A 19,594-nucleotide genomic window follows, 5' to 3' on the forward strand; every position below is an offset into this window, starting at 1 on the left:
GGTCGGCCAGGGGGGTCGCGGGTCGGCTGGGGGACGGGCGGAGGTTCTTGGGGGGGGCGGTCGTTGGGGGGAGGGGGTTTGCGTCGAGGGCAGGAGGGCCTGGGATCCCTCCTGCCCGTAATGTAGTGCGGGGTGGGGTTAGGGGGTCGCCGTGGCCAGGAGGGTTTGGGCTCCCTCCTGGCCCGATATTGTTGGGGAGTCGGCGGTCCTTCGGGGTGAGGGTGCGAGTGGTGCTGCCGGTGGGGGGGGATGTATCGGACGTCGGGGGGGGGCATCAGGCTTTCAGGATGGGGACAGACCTTCAAGGGGGGACAGGACTTCAAGGGGGGACAGTGCACGGAAGTCAGGGGGGTGAACGGAGAGTCGGGACAGCGCACGGAAAGTCAGGGCGGGCGAAAGGAGCGTCGGGCATCATGCGCGTTATATGCCTGAGCGCGGTATAGAAAAGTTTTGGTACATATCATCGTGATTTCTGCGCGCTATACCCCTGTGCGCGTTTTACACAGGTGCGCGTTATATCCGCGAAAATACGGTACTGAGGTGCCAATGCTGCTATTTAAATTATACGTGAAAGCCTCTCCTTCAGGAACAGACCAGGTCTCCCACCATGTTATTCATGATGGTTTTTAATAGAAAAAAGCGAACATATGAAAAAGTTATTCGCGTTTTTTCTGTATTTGCGGTTCTGTTAATCCCCTATCACAGCGAATACGGAGGGAGAAATGTATAATGAATTGCTACAAATTTTAGGGGCTTCTCAAACCACAGCTCTAACAATCCATCACTGGCCCACCCCACGCTGTGCCAGAAGTGACCCAATAATAAAAAAATAACAACAAAAGTGTTCAGTGTCAAAAAGCAGCTCTCACTGATTCAAAACCAAAAGCTGTTGCATAACCCGCTCATTTAAACTAATATATGTCACTGTAACGAATATAATGATATTTTGGGGAACATGCTTTAACTGTATTTTGGCATTTACTGAGTTTTTCAAACTTTACATTAAAAGCACATTAGTTTTCAATGATTCAAAACTGCAGCAAATTTATCCGCACAACAGTAGACTTTAGTTTTAGATGTAGCTTTATACCATTTTCCAAAAGCTACAACTATTTCTATATCAAGCAACACATACAGCTGAACATGTCCACCAAAAAAACAAATGGGTAAGCCAAAAGTAAATCTAGATCATTTTTGAAAGCAAAAATAGATTTACTATCACAGCATGCAACTAGCAACCCAGTCAGGAAAGCAGCACTCGAGAGCCCATTTCCTTTTGAGATCTAGCCGTTTTTAGCGAAAGGAAATTAACATAACCTATCTCCATCACTCATCAAAGCTTACTATTACTCTCATTAGGAAATGTAGCTAGCCATTGGGAAAGAGTGTTAAACTAATTGTAAACCTCCCTCACCCCACAACACCTCCCCCCCCCCAAAAAAAAAAAAGCTGAAAATAGTAAATGAATACAGGAGGAGGGGAAACTGGAACTTGTGTTTGTCAAATTGTCAAAACTACACCGAATAAATGCTGTATAAATACAGTAAAACCTTGGTTTATGAGCATAATTTGTTCCGAAACCATGCTTGTAATCCAAAATACTCGTATATCAAAGCGAATTTCCCCATATGAAATAATGGAAACTCAGATGATTCGTTCCACAACCCAAAAACTTTAATACAAAATACTGCATGTACTTGCATTGCAAGACCTCACTCATTTACAACAGTCACTACACTCCTGCAGCATCAGAGAGAGAAGAACCATCGGCTCAATTGTGATGTGATGAGTGTATACTATATGTACTTGTATTGCAAGACATTGCTTGTTTATCAAGTTAAAATTTAATAAAATGTTTTGCTTGTCTTGAAAAACACATAGAAACATAGAATATGAGGGCAGAAAAGGGCCGACGGCCCAACAAGTCTGCCCAGTCATGATCCCTTCCACCCTAGAGAAACTATCCTCTATCATATACTTGCAATCCAAGGTTTTACTGTAAATTAAAAAAAAAAAAAATCAACTTTAATAGTCATGCTTTGGGAGGTGTAGGCTAGTTAGAACAGGAGGAGAGGCAGGATGTACAGTATTTTAATTTGTCCATTAAGTGGCCTCCCAAAAAATATCACTACTTCACACAACGGTTTTTATCTGATGAGAAACATGTTATGTAGCCACCCTAGAACAGTGTTTCTCAACTCGGTCCTGAAGTACCCCCTTGCCAGTCAGGTTTTCAGGATATCCACAATGAATATGTATGAGATGGATTTGCATGCACTGCCTCCTTGAGATGCAAGTCTATCTCATGCATATTCATTGTGGATATCCTGAAAACCTGACCTGGCTGCAGCTCTCGAGGACCGGAATTGCCTACCCCTGCCCTAGAACAATGAACAACAGATGAAATAAGATTCATACATTTTCAGCACCTTCTCCAGGATCAAAACTGCTCTCTCCTCTCAGAAGTAGAAAATGAGTTTCTGGGTGACTGACTGAATACATGCTTTGTTTCTAGTACTGTAGTGTGGACATTCAGGTGTTTCAAGATGTTGAGGATTCCTGACAGGCAACAAAAAGCAAAAAGCCCTTCATGCTACAGGCATCCTTTGATACTTACTGAAAATTTTACAGATGTCAAAGACTGCTTTGAAAACTCTATCCGAGAAGTTCACCTTCACCTTTATATACTTCATGTTGGGCAGCTGCAGGCGTAATAGTTTATGTTGTGGTGTGAACTGGAGCTTTGCATCAGCCTGTATCCCATATTTGTCCAAGGTCCAATGAGTTTTCAGAAGCCAGGTTCTCTTCTTTTCCCACCACAGTGCATGATCGGACCAATCCTTTTTTACATCTAAAAAAACAAAAACAAACAGAATTGCATTCACTACAGAATTAAGATTCTACATAACTACTGACATACCTACAATCATTACTGTATTCAGAGATGAATTCATACTCCCACATATGAATCATTTTAAACTTAGTAACATAATAAATGACGGCAGATAAAGACCCGAATGGTCCATCAAGTCTATCCAACTATATACGCTCTATAAAATGGCAGCAGATAAAAACCCGAATGGTCCATCAAGTCTGTCAAACCATATATGCTCTATAAATTAATCATTTAATTTAAATGGTCCTTTTTCTTAGATATTTCTGGGCCAGAAACTCAGAGTTCTGCCCGGTAGTGTGCTTAGGTTCTATCTACTAGAGTCTCTGTCTAAGCTCACTACAGCTCGTCTAAATCATCCCAGCCATCAAAGCCCTCCCCAGCCTGTCCTCAACTGAATGACCATATATGGGACACAGACCATGCAAGTCTGCCCATTACTAGCTTAGTTCTTTCAACATCTAACTACCACTAAGCCAGTGGTCTCAAACTCAAACTTTTTGCAGGGCTGCATTTTGTATTTGTAGTACTTGGAGGGCCGCAGAAAAAATAGTTAATGTCTTATTAAAGAAATGACAACTTTACACGAGGTAAAATTCGTTATAGTTTTTCACTTTCTACATGTTGCACTGCTTTCAGCTGTGTATAGCTGAAATTATCAGAAGCAATTAAGGAAAGATTTATAAACTACGGTGACGAGACAAACGAGCGCCGACAATTCAGCGCAAGACTTCAGCGTGCCACAGGAAAACGGGTTAAAGGGCTCTGACGGGGTGTGTGTGGGGAATCCCCCCACTCTACTTAATAGGGATCACACTGCCGTGTTGGGGGAGTGTAAGGGGTGTATCCCCCCACATTATACTGAAAACTTAACTTTTCTAAAAAAATAGAGAAAAGTTAAGTTTTCAGTACAATGTGGGGTTACAACCCCCTAAACCCCCCCCCAATGCCAGCGCGATCCCTATTAAATAAAGTGGGGGGTTCCCTACCTACACCCCGTCGGAGCCCTTTAAAAGAAGGTTTACCTGTGGCGCGCGTCTTGCGCTGAATTGTCGGCGCTTGTTTGTCGGCACGCGTTTGTCTCGTGCGCTTAAGACTATGAACCGTACAGATGCAGGAAAGAACTTGTGTGAGGTTACAGCAGTGAGGCAGGCAACGTTCCAGAACAATGGTAACATACCAAGGGCCTCAAAATAGTACCTGGCGGGCCGCATGTTGCCCCCTGGGCCGCAAGTTTCAGACCACTGCACTAAGCAATACCATTACAAAACACTGTACAGTAGGTGACAATTGTTACCTTCAAAATCAAACACACTTAGATTCTGAAAAGGAAGGGTCATGGATCAGACATGTCTGCATTGCTCTGCTGCAACAGAACTGACAGCAATTTAAGTCATGCCTCATTTGGAAGATCATATTTTAAAACAGGATCATCTGAAAGATGCAATACAGTCCATTATTATTTGTGGTATGGGTCCCAAAAATGTTTGTGAACCACAAAATCACAAATAACAAAATGTTAAGTCTATAGGTTCTAGCAGTACATGTGTCCCTCAAAATCATGGAAAGTGAACAGTGGATCCCTAATGAGAAAACAGGGTTAGGTTCCTGCATGGGACAGGACTGTAGATGTTTGTAATTCACTCTCTGGACACATAAGAACATAAGAGCTGCCATACTGGGACAGACCAAAGGTTCATCAAGCCCAGCATCCTGTTTCTAACAGTAGCCAACACAGGTCCAAGTAGTAAAACAGATTTTATGTTTCTTATCCTAGGAATAAGCAGTGGATTTCCCCAAGCCATCTAAAGAATGGCCTGTGGACTTTTCCTTTAGGAAATTATCCAAACCTTTTTAAAGTCCCGCTAAGCTAACTGACTTTAGCCATATCTGGAAGTGAACACCATACATGAAGTAAAAAATGAAAGCAAAAAAACCTTTTTTTTCTTTTTTAAAAGAACAAGTCCATGAATACATGAACACAGATGCGCGAATGGGGCATACTGGTCAAAATAGATGCAATAGATATGCGAAATCGTACATTAGGAATGTGCAAACGATGAGAATGGACTGTATTATTGGACTGTATTAACCATTTCTCTTCTAATAATGCACTTAATTGAATCGATTTTAATGGAAGATTAGGTTCTAACTAGAGAATTGCACAGGGACAGAAATTCCCTCCGTCCCTGTGAGGAATCCCTTCCGTCCTCCCATAAAAGTTACCTGTCCCCATAAAAAGCAGTAATTACTTCAGAAAATTGTTTTTTTTAATGTCTTAGTTTATTTAAACCACCAATAAAATACAATCATTTTTTTTTTTAACATCCCCCCTTTTTTTAATACCCCCCTAAAAAAATTTTTTTTAATAATAATCTATGGGTGACATAGCAAGGGTACACCTAGAAAAAGGGAGCATCATAAACATTTCAGTGAGCATAAGAACATCAATATACCCATTGTTAAACTGAAGCCAGATTAATACAGATTGATCCTGCACAGTCAACACTAAAAGAAAACAGTCCTTTTCATACATACAGAACACAACTTCCCTACCCCTCACACTGGCCCATTTGCTTCCTTGTCACCATCACCACACTCTCCCTACCCCTGATCCTGGCAGGCCTACCTGGCTGTCACCATCATCTCTGTACTCCTTATGCCTGTTCCTGTCATCAGATTCTCTCCCTTCTCCTTCACCCCATCCAGCCTGCCACTTCACTCTCCCTACTTCTCTCTCTGCCCAAGATGGAAGGCTATCACCTTGGTTGGCCTGTCTGCCACCTAATTCTGTAGCCACCTGTCATCCCATGCTCCATGTCACCATTGTCTCATTCTCCCTACCCCTCATAATGGCTGTCACCTGTCCCTTTTGCGAGTTCTCATATTAGCCATACTGCCTTCTTACTTGTCTCTGCTATCGTGTGCCCCCCTCCCCCTCCCCCTCCCCCCCCGTCACCTCACTCTCTCCCTTCATGCCTAGCTCTCACTCTTTCTTTTCCTCACCCTGGCCTGCCTGTCACTTCCCTCTCCCTTCCCCCTAGCTGTCCCCCACAACCCCAAGTCCACCCCTGCCTAACCAGTGGGCCAAATTGACTCTCCACTCTTTCCTCCCCCACCTGTCACGTGCATGCCAAGTCCCAGCATCCGCCAAGCCTTTCCCCCTCCCCCACTAATCTGACCTCAGCAGCTCCAGCCAGCTCCTGCCAAGTGGTTTGGCAAGGGGAGTAGGCCCTCTCCGAACCAGCCAACCCAGTGCCCAGGACCTGCAGCTACCTTCACCATGGCATCGGGGAGCCATGGAGGGGAGAGGCACAGGGTTGTGGCCTGCCCCCCCCACGAAGTCCTTCCCTTCTCCAAACCCAGTGCCCACACATACCCCATGCAACTTTGGCCAGCTCAGGTGGGGGCAGGGCAGAACACAGTTGGAAGCCAGAGAGCCATCCCGCACCTCGCTCAGGCGACAGCACATAGCAGCGCCTTAGATGCACACAAAAAGTGAAGCAATTGAGATTCTGCCCATGACGCTGCGACAACCCTGGTTGAGTGAGCTTTGAAAGAAACCGGCACCTGCTTTCCACAGGCGATGAAGTTGACAAAATGACTATGTGACTCCAACAGGCAACAGAAACCTTGAACACCAGATGAGGCGTTTGGACTGACAAGTCAGGACAAACAGATTGTCAGAAAGATGTAAATCATTGGCTCTAAGTAATAGAGTAAGATTCTTTGCATGTCCAGTTTTTTCAGAATCTGATCCTTTTGCTCCGACCCCGTGGGACAAAAAGAAGGCAGACAAACCTCCTGGTTGACATGGAAATCCGAAACCACTTTTGGCAGAAAGGGCTCTGCACGATACAGCTGGAACGCCAAAATACGCCTTGCTAAGACAATTGCCACAAGAAAAACTGCCTTGATCATAGGTCCAGAAGAAAGGCATCTTTTGAACAGCTCAAAAGGAACTTCTGCAAGCCCTGTCAGCACAACATTAAGATTCCACATAGAAAAAGGCTGTAAAAGGATAGTTACATACCATCTCTGCTCAGCAGCCCTTGGAAAAATCACCCCATGGTCCAGGAAGCCAAACGCTCTCAATGACACCTTCCATATAGTCACACGTTCAACTCCGGGATGCGTGCTTCTCTGACCTGGCCATTACCCTTGACAGGGAGGATGAACAAGAATACCACCTGCGTACCTGACTGCTTCACCTTCTCTCCCAGAGCCACAAAGTGACTTTTGATATGTTTGCAGGGGTACCTTGCAGTATCATTAATGCCAATGTGGATGAGCAGCATTAGATAACAGGCTTGATGAGTCTTGACAATCTTTCGGTAACATCTTAGATTTTGGCACCAGGCAGACAGTATACCTCCTAGGACATCATGTCTAGTCTGCAGATGGACATTTCTGTACCCCTCAGAACGAAAATCAACAACCACCACCACTTTTCACCTCCTGGTGGTCATGGATTCAGCAATTTTTGAGATTTCAAGCTTTGGTCCTTCCTCTCCCTAGGATGCTCTCAATTCCTCCAACTTCCAGGGCAACATACCAGTTCTTCAGTTCAAGGGCAGGTAGAGTCACAGTACAAATTTTGCATGGTTCCATAATCTGAGTCCAGCTGTCTTCCCTCAGCACAGCTTCTTTTTCCCCACTGTTGGAGAAAGAAGTCTATCTTGTGCCCTCACATACAATATCCATCACCCTCTGATCCGAGGAAATCCTTTTCCACTCCTGGTAAAATGCCGACAACCAACCTCTGATAAGAGGAAGCACTGTCGGACTTCTGTCATCATTGGTACTTTTAGATGCGGGGCTGGAACGAGACCCCGAAGCCTGCTGGAGTCTGAAGTTGTTGTAGTGTTGCAGTGTTGCCTGTACCCCTGGGAATATCTCCGGGATGAGCAGCCCATGGAATTCTGGCGAAATCTGTGTGAAGGCTGAAAATTAGTGCTACTACCCCCAGGGGTACATCAAGGCTCACTATCTGGGAGAGACTTATGGTATTGATCCATCATGCGAGCCATGAGGTCATTCAGCCCCTTGCCAAAAAGCATCTGACCTTTGAAGGGGAGCCTGCTCAGTGATGCCTTAAGAGGTCAAATTTCCAGCCCAGTGATGGAACCAAAGAGTCCTGTAAGTCAACAGTGCATAAAACGAGGTCTTACCTAGAATTCTGAGGTTATACAAGGCATCCACCACATAGTACACACCGTCCAGCACCAGCTGGAGACAAGCATCCTCCTCCACTGAGGGCGCCCTGTGTAATCTCATGTGACAGGGACATGCCGCAAACGAGGCAGCTACGTCCACCTTGATGCCAAAGAAGCTACTTCAAAAAAGCTTCTTTAAGACAAATGTCCACCCTGAGATCCTGGGAATTTTAAAGCATCATGCCATCACTAGGAAGGGCTGTGAGCTTGGTGACCTCAGCCACTACTGAATCCACTTTGGGCTGCTCAACAGCTGTTGAAATTCAGGCACCATAGGATAAAACTTAGACATAGCTTTAGTCAGCCTGAAAGAGCTCTCAGGAGTGTCCCACGGTTCAGTGACCAGGGTATGCAGGAAAAAGGATGTCAGAGCATTAGCGCAGCTCATGTCAGAACACTGAGATGACGAGGGCTGACCTTCCAGCTTCAGTTCCTTCATGGCGTCTGCAATGAAATGGTGGACGGACACCGACTTAGAAGCGACTGCATATAGAGAGATCATCACCCCGATCAGGGCTTTCCGAGGCATCTTGCTGAACCGTTCCATGGAGGATATTGGCATCATCCAGGGTGAAAGCTGTGTCTGGTGACAAAAGCACCAACTAAGACAGTCTGGGTCTGTAGGAGACTGGACAGAAGGGCCCTGTGCAGAGTCCTCTGCCAAAGTTACTGTCCTTCTCTGTACCTTATCTAATTCCACTATATCTTTTTTGAAATACGACGACCAGAACTGCACACAGTATTTGGGGTGCAGCCATACCATAAAGCGATACAAGGGCTTTATAACATTTTTTATCTTTGTTTTCCATTCCTTTCCTGATTAATTCCTAACATTCTATTTGCTTTCTTAGCTGCCGCTGCACATTGAGGGTTCCAATCTATCTTTGACGACGACACCTAGATCCTTTTCTTGGGCAGTGACTCCTAATGTGGAACTCTGCACCACACAGTTATATTTTGGGTTCCTCTTATTTCTATAGCGCGTCTAGGTGTATGTGGTGTTGTATAGGCAAGTAACCATAGCTTCTGAGTATTGAATTTATAAAAGTGATTGCAAGTGGAATGCTTGCTTTCACCTAGAAAGATATTTGCCACCAGCAGAGGAAACAGTATTCAAAGACCACATTTTTTTAATTTACAATTAATTGATCTACTTGTATTGTGGCAAAGACAATTAAATGTTCTATTTGGTAGCTTAGCCTCTGCTTAAAGGAGCTGCAGCGAATGGGAATTCCTAATGACTGTGTGATAGAACATAACGTGGCAAATACAGGTCACCAGCTAGAAAGTCAGATTACTGCAACACACTATTTGTGTGCTTGGCAAGGTAATATTGATTTGTTTTACAAGTGCTTCTGTACGGGTGGACCAAAAACTGATTTTTGGAAAGCTAGAAGAGTAGCAAGTAAGTGCTGATTTACTGAGAGGTTGTTACAAAATGCTGCTTGTTCAGTGCCAATTTTTTTTAAAGCTTTCAGAGAATCAGTAAATGCTAAGCTGATTTGCTTGCTAGAATTTCACCATAACACTTTGCCAGATTGCACAAACCTTGGCTATCTCAAAGTTACATGCCTTTCTATATTTGGGTTTAAAATGCAATGGTGTAACAGTAATAAAAAAAAATGTTTAAATTGATTATGTTCAAGTTTTTTTGGTGGAGAGGTGCTTGTGATGTTTTGATCACCTTATTAAAATAACTCTATAATTTTAATTGAAGTGGAGGAGTATTCTAATTAGAGAATGTGACAGGGACAGATGACGGGACAAACTTTATTCCCATGTCATTCTCTAAGAACTTGAGACTTGTATCAGTATATAAAAACTTAACACATCGTAGACAATTGGCAACTGAATTCAATGATCAAAAAAACTACAGAAGCTGCTTTTGGATTTAAATGAACTACTGTTAAATGACATTTGTATCTTGTCTGCTTTTGATGTGGCAGCAAGAGTCTTGTCTGCTGATCAGACTCCTTCCATCTGAAACATCCTTCCATCATGTGCCCAGCTGCTTAAGCATCTTACTGTTACTGTAACAGATTCATCCATTGTTGCTGGAATCAAGGAACATTTCCAATATTTAATAGACCTTCTGTTCACTTAAAATCTGTTAACAAGAAAGACCGTCAGTTTGAACCATGAGAGATCCTATAACCAGGCCTTCTCTAGACCTTCCTGCAGAAAGGACTCAAGAGCTGAAAAAGTTTCCACACTTTCGCATAGGCTGATACAGTCATTGGCTTCTTCAATTGTAGAAGAGTTGTGATAACCATATCCAAATATTCCATTCATGCTAAGGCTGTGCGCTCAACAGTCATGCCATAAGCCCAAAGCATTCCAGATTCTCTAGGACAGGGGTGCCCACACTTTTTTGGCTTCCGAGCTATTTTTAAAATGACCAAGTCAAAAATGATCTACCAACAATAAAATTTTTAAAAAACACAAAGCACACTGTACGCAGAGAAAATGTTAATTATCATTTATATTCAGGGGGGGGTTTAAAGAGATCAAGGCAAATGACTTTAAAATATGCAATGTCACCTCAGTAACAACTATACAAAAATAGACAAATATACCCCCCTCCCTTTTTACTAAACCGCGATAGCGTTTTTTAGCGCAGGGAGCTGCGCTGAATGCCCTGCACTGCTCTCGACGCTCATAGGCTCCTTGCGCTAAAATCCGCTACTGCGGTTTAATAAAAAGGGGGGCCATAGTGCAAAATAGACAGCAGATATAAATTCTCAAAACGGACACATTTTGATCACTAAATTGAAAATAAAATAATTTTTCCTACCTTTGTTGTCTGGTGATTTCATGAGTCTCTGATTGCACTTTCTTCTTCTAACTGTGCATCCGATATTTCTTACCTTCTTTCTGCCTCCTGCATGCTTCGTCTCCTCCAGATCTCATTCGATTCCACAACCAACATCTCTATCCTTCCATGAGTCCAACTTTTTCTTCCTCTCTCCCTGCCCCCTCCCCTTTTTCTTTCTGTCTGTTTCCCTGCCCCTTTCTTTCTTTCTCTCTGTCTTTCTGTCTCGCTTCCCCCCTTTCTTTCTTTCTGCCTCCCCTTACTTTCTCCCCAAGCCACTGTCTGGGAACAGGCCCTCAAGCCACTGCCAACTTCTGGGAATACCGCCGACTTCTGGGCCATCGCAGGTGCTGCCGTTGCCGAGTCCTTCATTTTCCAATGCTGCAACAGGCCAGCAGCCTTCTCCTTAACGTCAATTCTGACATTTGAGAGGAAGTTCTGGGCCAACCATGCAGTAATTGGCTGGCCCAGAACTTCCTCTCCGATGTCAGAATTGATGTCAGGGAGAACGCTTCTGCAGGGAAAGCTTGGGGCGGCGGTGGGGAACGTCGGGGAGGGGAAGGCGACTGTTCAATATATTTATTAATGACCTGGAGGCAGGAACAAATTGTGAGGTTATAAAATTTGCGGATGATACCAAACTCTGCAGCAAGGTTAGAACCGCGGAAGACTGAGGACCTGCAAAGGGACCCGACGACACTGGAAGAGTGGGCAAAAAAGTGGCAAATGAGCTTTAACATAGTGAAATGCAAGGTCATGCATGTAGGGAAAAAGAACCCGATGTTCAGCTACAAAATGGGGGGATCACTGCTAGGGGTAAGTAACCTTGAAAGAGACCTGGGGTGATGGTAGACACAACATTGAAGGCGTCGGCACAATGCGCGACGACCTCAAGGAAAGCAAACCAAATGTTGAGTATCATTAAGAAGGGTATCATGGTCAGGACGAAGGAAGTCATCTTGCCACTGTACCGTGCAATGGTGCGCCCGCATCTGGAGTACTGTGTCCAGTACTGGTCGCCGTACCTCAAGAAGGACATGGCGGTACTTGAGGGAGTCCAGAGAAGAGCGATTAAACTGATAAAGGGTATGGAAAACTTCTCATATGCTGACAGGCTGAAAAAGCTGGAGCTATTCTCCCTGGAAAAGCGGAGACTTAGAGGAGACATGATAGAAACCTTCAAAATCCTGAAGGGTATAGAAAAGGTAGACAGGGACAGATTCTTCACACTGTGGGGAACCACAAGTACAAGGGGGCACTCGGAGAAATTAAAAGGGGGCAAGTTTAGAACAAACGCTAGGAAGTTTTTTCACCCAGATGGTGGTGGACACATGGAACGCGCTTCCAGAGGCCGTGATAGGCCAGAGCACGTTACAGGGCTTCAAAGAAGGTTTGGATAGGTTCCTAGAGGATAAGGGGATTGAGGGGTACAGATAGGAGTTGAGGTAGGTTATAGGAATAGTCAAGGTCCTTTGCACAGGTGATGGGCCTGGAGGGCTGCCGCGAGAGCGGACCGCTGGGCGGGATGGACCTCTGGTCTGATCCAGCGGAGGCAAATTCTTATGTTCTTATGTATTGGGCACCCCTGCTCTAGGACTTTGGGCCCCCTGGGACAGAAGATACTGATGCAGAGGTAGTCTGATACAGCTGTCTCGCTGCAACTGGACTAGATCTGTGTACCAAGGATGAAGTGGCCAATCCAAGACCACTAGGATTACCAATCCTTGAAAGGTTGCTATCCTATGAAGGACCCGGCCTATCATCCACCATGGAGGGAACACATACAGGAGCCCATTTACTAGCTCAAGTTGTACTAGAGCTTCTAAGCTGATGCTTCCCAGCTTTGACCTTCGAATGAAGAAAGGAGAAGCTTTCTTGCTGTCTGCTGAGGCTATGAGATCAAATGTTGGCCACCCCTAATATTTCACAATGCAGTTGAATGCTCTCTGGAACAAGGACCATTCCCCCAGAACCAGGGTCCGGCAGCAAAGATAATCAGCTTGGACACTGTCTAATCCCACTACATGGGCCTGCAATGGGCTTCTGCCCAGTAAAAACAGCAACTGTTCCTCCACTTACAGTGGAGCACACTTGGATCCCCCTGACTGTAGCATTGTCGGAAAAGACCCTGACTGTTTTGCCTTTCAGCCATGCCTGGAAGAATCGTAGAACCAACCAAATGGCTCTCAACTCTAATCTGTTGATGGACCATGCCCTCTGTGATGGCAACCAAGACCCTTGAACTGGATGGCCCTCACAATGACCTCCCTCCTCCTCAGCCACTCCCTCCCTATTATGGGTCCAACAGCCCCCTCCCTTCCGATCACAGCTACTGGCAAAAAAAACAAAAAACAAAAAACACCCCACAGGAACTAACAGCAGTCATTTTTATTCCCAGTTCTTCACAGGACAGGTGTGTAGGAGATCACTCCTGCCTTGCTACACTGCTAGAATACCAGGTTTTGAAAAGTAAGTGGAGATGTCTGGGAGACGTGGGTGAATCACCCAGACAAAAAAATGCAAATAACTGAACTCACGCGTTCCGGGGATGTATATATCAAGTATCTGCCAATGTGTAACAGTTTTTACACAGTCGCTCTGACCTTGACTGCTTTCTCTGATCTTCCTACCGGAGAGTCCAGAAAGATGTCTCAGAGAGGATGACTGAATTTGAGTTTGTAACCCTCTTGAATGGTGTCCAATACCCATTGGTCTGATGAAATCTATGCCCAAGTCTCCCAGAATGCTGAGAGTCTCCAATGCGGGGGATCTTGGAGGTCGACCTGGCATTATTGGGACTTCTTAGAATTAGGGGCAAGAGAGAGCCAGATGTGAAAGCCCTTCTGGAGTCCCTAAACCTCTGTCTAAATCCTTGGAAGGACCATTGGGATGAGGAGCCCACAGATCCATAATGCAGTTTTATGCAGCCACAAAAAGAACCATGAGTGAACTCCCAGTATCTCATGGCTTACTGTCTGGCAAGGACTTGGAATGACTATCATGTTGGTCAAAGTCTTCCAGTCCTTTCCTCCAAAAATCTGCCCCTTAAAAAGGAAGCTTGCACAAGGTGGCCTTAGATGCTGAATCTCCCATTCACTACCTGATCCAGGACATTCTGCAGGCAGAGGTCGACTACACTGACACTAGAGAATGACACGATGACTGCTTCCAGTGGCTAGTCATGGGTAACCCGCAGGAACAAGGTAAAAAAAAAACAACTGACCAGTTGCTGTGGGTATGGGGACAAGGCTTTTCACCACCTTGTGGAGTGGTGAATAACCTTGTCCCCACAGTAAAGGATCTGCTGCGAGTCGCCTCCCTTCCCACCCCCCTTGCGGTTCCAGCAGCAGCTCCCCCTCACGAGTCCTGCAGCCCCCTCACTCCTTCCCTATTACGGATCCAACAGTCCCTCCCTTCCGATCACGGCTACTGGTTTAAAAAAAAAACCCAACCTGACCTGTGACTCTCCTGTTGGCTCTTTGTGCCTCCTGGGACAGGCCTACCAGCTTATTAGAAGCATTCGTAGGATGAAGAGACTATGTCATTGGAAGCAGGGCTGCATCGGAACCTTCTTTCCACCGAGTCCCTCCTTTCCATGTAACTTCTGGGACTACTGGGAATCTCTTAACAAAGGGAAGCCTTGAAAAAAATATTGGATTACATCCCAAAAATAAAAAAATCTAGTGCAGAGCAGATGAAAAAAAACAAAAAAACATCTCTTCTTGCTTGCAGAAGTTGAGACCGAGGAGAGGGTGCACTGCCCAGAGAAACAATGGGGTGGAAAGAAGAAAATGGTTGAGGTCTTCTACAAAATTCACAAGTTGGAGGTGCTTAACCCATCTGTAAGGAATTGTATGCTGTTTGCACAGGAAATGACATTAGTACCATTTATATGTGTACAGAAGGACTAAAAAATGACCTCCAGGTAATAGGCTGAGGAAGGACCATCCATAGTGATAGAAGGAAGGGAGCAGTGATGTGAGAGAAGACCTAATTTGGCCAAGACAAAATACCAAAACAAAAGTGGTAGTGGGCCATCCAAAGTGGTCCTGTCAGACCAGCAAGCATGATATGGGACTGCATTCTTTCTGAAAATTCCTGGGGCACTGGAAACTGACAAAATTAATGTAGAGAGGGAAAGGTAGATTGCAGCAGATCAGAAACAACCGGAGATAAAAAGACAAGCAAATGGAGGTGAATTGTTATTTGCATCATTTGAATATGATAAAGAGGAGTAATATGGAATGATAAAGCAGTGAACGGTAAAAGTAGAATAGTCACTCTGGCAAGTGTCCAAAAATAGAGGACATGATAGAGGGGAGTGATTGAACAGGAGACAAAACTTAACAGCTGGGTGGAAACGGGGTTATGGAATAAGCAGTAAGTTGGGAGGAGGAGGAGAACAAAAAGGCAGTTTTTACCTCCGATTTCAGAAGAGGAAAAAGAGGTAGGGCTAAAGATAAAAAAGGGGGGGGTGGAAGAGAGGAATTATGTGTCAGCCTGCTGAGGAATTACTCATAAAATCTTGTCATAGAGGGGAAAAGTCAGTCACAATCTGGGAAGAGTGTGAAGGGGTAGAGAGGCATTAGTTTTAGCAGGGAGGTGACTTTGGCCAAAGCAGCAGACCGGAAGATAGTGAGCAATTTTAAAATGTATTAAGTCAGCATGGGAATGGGACTATAGCCAGAGACTGTCTGGTCTATAGAGAGTGGGTGCAGGAATGTAGGAAGGAAATTCTGGAGGAGAGCCCAGACTCTGATTTGGCATGCCTTAGAAGGTTGGGGCAGGCAGGGTAAGAATACTCAAAAGCAGAACAGTTAATGTTGGGAAGAAACTGCCTTGTAAACAGATTGAGGCTGTAGAGAAGAGGAGAGATGCGATATAAGGATGCAATAGACGACAGACTGGATATTCCTAAAAGGGGTTCTGAATACATGACAAGACATTAGGGACAGGTAAACATGAGCATTCCATTTCAATAAGGGGGAAAAAAAGCAATTTAATTTTAAGTTAGCTACCACTGTTTCCTCTTCTGTGCTTGTTTTCCCCAGTTATATTAAAAAAAAAAAAAAAAAAGCATGTCCTAGATCAGTGTTTTTCAACCGCTGTTCCGCGGCACACTAGTGTGCCGCGAGATGTTGCCTGGTGTGCCGTACGGTGCAGACACTGATTAGGCCTCAGGCCGGGTCCCGCACGCGCTCCCATGAGACTCCCCCGGTCCCCGCTGCTGTTCAGTTTCGATCTTCTGCTCTGACGCAACCGGAAACAGGAAGTTGCAGCAGAGCAGAAGATTGAACACTGAGCAGCCGCGTGTGCGCGGCTCTTTGGGAAAGCGTGCATGTCGCCAAAAAACAAAACCTACAAACTAAGGTGAGGCGAAGGGAGAGAGCTGGCTAAACAGTAGGATCGATTGGGCAGGCGAGTGGTGGCTGCGGGGACCGTGTGATCGCTCGTGATCCCGGCTCAAATTGGAAGGAGGGAGTGAAAGGGAAAAGGATTCTGGGCCAAGGGGATGAAGATGGAAAGAAAAACCCACAGCAGGAAAGAAAGGGAAGGACAGGCAGGTGAGCCAGATGCTAGAAGCAGGGGGGGGGGGGGAAGAAAGAGGGAAAAAAGCTAGATGGGGTTGAAAAGAAGATACACACTGGTATGGAAGAGGAAGATAGGGGAAATCTGGACACAGGAAGGTAACAGAAAGAGGGGAAATTATGTGCATGGGGCATAGGGACAGAGACATAAAGGGGACATGCCATGGGGATGGTATATGGACACAGGGGGGGGGGCAATGACAGATACATAGGGGAGATATTAGAAATGGAGAAAATAGGAGCACAGAAGCGAGATGGTTTGTGGGGATGGGACAGGGACCGAGCTCGCAGGCTCCAGTGGCTTGCACAAATTACATTGTAACGTGCCATGAAAATAAGAGGGAGGAAGGTAGATAGATAAGCCACGTGAAAGGAGCTGAAGGGTAGTAGAAAGGAACAGATGGTAAAGGAGGGAGGGAAGGGTGGTGGTGGAAAGGAATAGGACAGACATTGAAGGAGGGTGGAGAGGAACAGACCCTGAAGGGAAATGTGGAAGACAAGAGTGGGAAGAAGACAGATGCCAGACTATGGGGGAGCAGAGGGAAGAAGATGGGTGCTAGACCAATTGGGGGGGGGGTGAAGGGAAAGGCACAGTAAGAGCAAATGGAAGACGTAGAGAGAAGACACACAGTGGAAGGAATTGAATGAGAAGATGTGGAACAAACAAAAAAAAATTATATTTATTTATTTATTTTTTGCTTTAGGATAAAATAGTATATTAGTTGTGTTGATAAAAATTTATAAACAAAGCCCTGCCAGCTGAACATCTCTTTCTCTAGTTCAGCAGCAGGAACTTTGATTTATAAGAAAGGAATAAGCTAAATATTACAGTACTAAGGCTTATATGGATGCAGCGGGGACGGTGACGGGGCGGTGAATGGGATGGCAGTGGCGGTGACGGGGCGGTGAAAGGGATGGCGGTGACGGTGACGGGGCGGTGAAGGGAACGGCTGTTGACGAAGTGCTATGTGTGTGTCTTTCTTCGATTCCAGCCAGAATATCAGCTTTGTGTTCAGCCAAACAGGCCCAGGTTTCGCACTGAATAAAGTATTTTATAATTTTTCACTATTCTGTTTACTTAATATTTCATAATAAAGTAATTATAAAATACTTTCTTTGTGTTTATTTGATTCCTATTCAAGAGAATTACTTTATATATAGTCAATATAGGCACAGAGTTAAATTTTTTAACATTTTCTAATGGTGGTGTGCCTCGTGATTTTTTTCATGAAACAAGTGTGCCTTTGCCCAAAAAAGGTTGAAAAACACTGTCCTAGATAATATAAAATAGCCTGATCTAACATGGCACTTGGCATACTAGCATCAACCTTGATGCTTTTAGTGCTAAAAATTGTAGAATTAAACAGAGCATCGGGGTTGATGCTAGTGTGCTAAGTCCCACAATACTGTAAAGGCTTTATTTGTTCAGTGCCTCCTCTGACCCACAGTACCACGAACGTTAATGTACAACTATCCAGGGTTCCTCATTTTCATCTTACCCACATCTGGCTTAGTTATCAAAACAGTTTTTAGCTAGAAGTTACAGAACATGACTTCCTATGGAATACAGTAAAAACACTGAATCTTGCCAGTTATGTATTTTTAGAAGACTTCCATGGCTTTTATACAAGTAAACAGCATTTTAATGTTTGAATGACCACACGTACATAAAGAGCTACACATGCAAACAGCAGCTTTCCGAAACAGATCACAGTACATACCGTTTTCAAGAGGTAGAATTGAGGGCAAGGTATGGACAGGCTGGAAGAATGTGTCTTTACTTCAGATTTTGCAATGGCAATAAACCATGCTTTAAAAAAAAAAAAAAGCAAAGCAGCATACACAAAAACAAAACACTGCAATTCACAGTAGGCTCTTGGGCATCCAGATTTGTAAATTTTATTTTGTACATTCATAAAATTATCTGTTGAAGCACAGTGGTACAAAAATTTACAGCTACTTATAAAAGATTAGATTCTTACCCGATAATATCTTTTCCAGTAGATAGGGATGGTATGCTAAACCGTAGAGTACTCAATCTATGCTTGCGAGCATACTGCAGAAGATGCCACTCGCAGCTTTTTAACTTCTCTGCCTTCTCCCTGGTGGTCTCTGCTGCCCTCTTTAGTTTATACCAAAGCATGCGAGAGCTCTACAGAAAAGATGGGAGAAAGAGCGACACAGGGAACTCCCCGAAACCAATGTGCTTCATCCCCACCAAACAGGTTTCCGTTCCAATTATTCCACTGAATTATCCTTACTCGGTCTTATCACTACTTTACACTACTTTCTTGATCACCGAAAATCTGTTCTTCTTGTTTCTCTTGACTTATCCGCTGCCTTCGACACTATTGATCACTATCTTCTTATTGATCGTCTTAGGAACTGCGGTATCACAGGTTCAGCGCTCTCATGGTTTAATGAGCGAAACTTTAAAGTTCACTCAAAAGAGAAAACCTCACCACCTATTTTTCAAACTTACGGCATCCCCCAAGGTTCTATTCTCTCTCCACTACTATTTAATATCTTTATTTCTCTTCTTCTCACCCTAGCTCAATCCATTGGCTTTACAATTTTTGCATATGCAGACGACATTCAACTACTTCACCCTGTTGATTCTACAAAAACAAATGAAATACAAGAAATTAACAATAAACTTGACAAAATCAGTGATTGGCTCCAAATAAATAAACTCTCCCTCAATATCAATAAATCCTGTGGTATACTCTTCCCAATCAGGAACAACAAAACAATAACCAGAAAAATCTTCATTAAATCCTGCTCTGTAAAAATTGAACCAAAAATAAAACTTCTCGGAGTAACCATAGACAAAGACTTCACCTTCCACGACCAGATAAGCTCTGTAGTAAAAACTTGTTTTTACAAACTTAAGCTCATCCGCTCTCTAACTTCAATCCTTGAAACTAATGCACTCACTGGTTATCTCCCATCTAGACTACTGTAATTCCCTATATAATGGACTCCCACAAAAAGAATTACGTCGTTTGCAGTTCATACAAAATACAGCAATCAAACTCATATATAAAATAGGGAAATATGATCATTTAACTCCTCTCCTGAAAGA

The 19,594-nt window shown here is 44.2% G+C and overlaps 1 protein-coding gene across 7 annotated transcripts in view; it reads right to left on the reverse strand.

The window, feature by feature from the left end:
- FERMT2 (fermitin family member 2) overlaps positions 1-19,594 on the reverse strand; it is a 240,951-nt gene that overhangs the window by 160,599 nt on the left and 60,758 nt on the right. For all 7 annotated transcript variants that reach the window (XR_004540114.1, XM_033951884.1, XM_033951886.1 and 4 more), the window contains exon 3: positions 2,618-2,851. Coding sequence is in view for 6 of the 7 variants with exons in the window: in XM_033951884.1 (XP_033807775.1) it covers positions 2,618-2,851 (234 nt within the window). In the remaining variant the exon portion in view is untranslated. The remainder of the gene's footprint in view (positions 1-2,617; positions 2,852-19,594) is intronic.

This window comes from Geotrypetes seraphini, chromosome 7, assembly GCF_902459505.1.
Source record: "Geotrypetes seraphini chromosome 7, aGeoSer1.1, whole genome shotgun sequence".
NCBI lineage: Eukaryota > Metazoa > Chordata > Amphibia > Gymnophiona > Dermophiidae > Geotrypetes > Geotrypetes seraphini.